A 2539-nucleotide genomic window follows, 5' to 3' on the forward strand; every position below is an offset into this window, starting at 1 on the left:
CACACACACACACACACACACACACACACACACACACACACACACACACACACACACACACGAACACACATAACACATCAAGGCAACAGATGCTTGTAAGTAATTAAGAATCACATCAATGAGTTAATAAGTGCAATCCTGTCACGTGACATTATCTATCATCGCACACAATTATCAGGTGAAATATTGCGAATTTATACACACTCGATAAAGTTTATAGTCTAATTATGATAGTATTTTCCTCCTGTTGGAATCGTGTAGACGCCTGGGTTGCCTATACCGGAGATAAGCACGCAGTTTTTAACGCTTCCTGGAATCCAGACGACTCCAAAGCAAGATGGCGACGCAAGGCAGTGAACTCCGCACCGTAACACCGAAGCGACACCTACCGGGCTTGTTGTTACATTGCGTGTTAGCTCGTCCCCTGCGGACACAAGGCTGTCGTGGAATAGCAATTCGTTGAAGTTGTCATCTGTTGTGTAAGAAGCAAGAATAGAATTTCATGAGTGTTACGTCTCTAATGAATGTTACGTGATGTGTCATTGGGTAGAATAATTGGCTGCCTACAAAGTGGGAAGACTGATTTCCCCAATCTGTGATAGATAAATTAAAACTCTTGAAAAATAGGTAACATTTGAGTGAACATAATTTGTACAAACATACGCAAACATTAATAGCAATACCAACACATTGTTATAAGGATATTAAAAATGATAAACGAAGAAGAAGAAGAAGAAGAAGAAGAAGAAGAAGAAGAAGAAGAAAATATTATTATACATCTAATAATCACGCTAACTCCAGACAATTTACGGAGGCAGCCAGCCTCCATAGGCAGAGACTGATCTATATATCATACTATGATGTAATGTTTCCCCTTATGCACGATTGCTTGCGCCTAGAAACAAACAAGAGAATACGGCGTATTTCTACTTACATTTATAAATTCTGTACACCGAGTTTAGGCCGAGTGCTCCACACATGAAGGTGCCGTCCCCCGGACACGCCACGTTACAACCAGTGTCTGGCTGCTCTCCGTGCTTTCCGTATGCCATGCCGCACTTACAATTCCTTCCGCCTCCCAGACCCATGAATATGTAGCCACGGTCGGTGCAGTGAGCGGCGCAGACGGTCGGGGTCAAGGTGCCCGACATTCTAGTGCGCGTGTCGAAATCATTATCTGTTGGTTCGTCCTCAAAGCATCCAATGTAATGATATCTTGTTGCCTCGCCTAAAAAACACGAAAATAGCGAATGAAATAAGAAATAAATAAATAAATAGTAAAAAAGAATGATTGCGTTGCTATATATATATATATATACATATATATATATATATATATATATATATTGAAAAGTATATAGGAATATGTCAATTGTAGTTACAAGCACACTAACAAATAATTTTAAGTAAGCTTAGTAAATAAGTAACAAGAATAAACGAGAATGCATTAAGGTAGCAATACAAACTTAATCCGCACAAACTGCGAATTTCATGCTAATCTTAAATATTTCCGGAGCAGCCCGCGTCGAATTCTTGTAGCGTGTATATGATATTCCAGGCAAATACGCCCTATTCCGACTAAGTTACCCCCCCCCCCACACACACCGCCTGATTTGATGTGGACCCGACCATTTAAAGCATGCTTAAGTTAATCCCTTACTGGTTAAGTATCCGACTCCTAACATTTTCGTTGGTGGCGGCAATCTCAGCCAGGCGCGGGCCGACATTTTCGATTTACATATGCGCGCAGCATTGTGTGAGGCGTCATATGTAAAGTCAATAAATTATACGGTGTCTCCAATTCTGCCTGTCAATGCTTGTTCTTTTCACTTTCAACTCACGTACTTCATAACTCATGTAGTGTAAAAAAAACGTAGTCATAAATAAATGAGCAGGTAATAGTAGAAGTAACTGGGACAACGACAGGTAAAAATCTGATTATAAACTTGTCAGAAGAATCTATCACAGAAGTATTTGGAAGGGGCCAACATAGAAATCAGCATGTTTAGAGATCCATTGTTGCTAAAATCGCTCAATTGGCTTATACTTGCGATTTCATGGACTGCATAGTGAAGCTGAATCAAGCCGAAACGCAAAACGTAGGGAGACTTGATATCATACTGCATATAGATGACGAAAAAACAGATGTGTTGCTATTGCTAATATTTCAACGCGTGGACCGCATAGTCACTCTAGTGTGCAAAACTTGATTACTTGATTCAACATTGCCGTTCGCTGTGTGACGCAACACGATCAAACTGAGCATGCGCAGCTTACTCGTGCTAATTAACGTAACCTGGTTGACCATTTTGTGTCTGTAAGCTGCGATTTAGCGTGCATCTGACCCGGGCCTGGCCAGCACTAGTTTTATGTATGATCAAATTTTGCAGTCTAAACAGGGTTTAACACCGACACAGTTACGCGCCGTTTACCTACTTACATGAGTGAATTCAGATTTCACCTGATAACGGAAACCTCATGCTCAATCAGCCTACACAGTGAAACACGCGACGTTACAAACGTACTCACCTAGATACAT

At 40.8% G+C, this 2539-nt stretch overlaps 1 protein-coding gene across 1 annotated transcript; it reads right to left on the reverse strand.

The window, feature by feature from the left end:
* Window positions 1-221: 221 nt before the first annotated feature.
* Window positions 222-2539, reverse strand: LOC106813230 (protein SLG1-like). The gene is made up of 3 exons (XM_014817311.1): window positions 2530-2539; window positions 935-1228; window positions 222-472 (listed from the first exon to the last, which is right to left on the reverse strand). Exons 1-3 carry the CDS (start codon window positions 2537-2539, stop codon window positions 222-224), a joined length of 555 nt encoding a protein of 184 aa, XP_014672797.1.

Source organism: Priapulus caudatus, unplaced genomic scaffold (genome assembly GCF_000485595.1).
Source record: "Priapulus caudatus unplaced genomic scaffold, Priapulus_caudatus-5.0.1 Scaffold743, whole genome shotgun sequence".
NCBI classification, from domain to species: domain Eukaryota; kingdom Metazoa; phylum Priapulida; class Priapulimorpha; order Priapulimorphida; family Priapulidae; genus Priapulus; species Priapulus caudatus.

Excerpts from the sequence above, each read along its gene's own strand:
- LOC106813230 (XM_014817311.1), bottom strand. Across the intron at positions 473-934 it reads GGTGTACAGAATTTATAAAT|ATGACAACTTCAACGAATTG; the intron begins GTAAGTAGAAAT and ends CTTACACAACAG.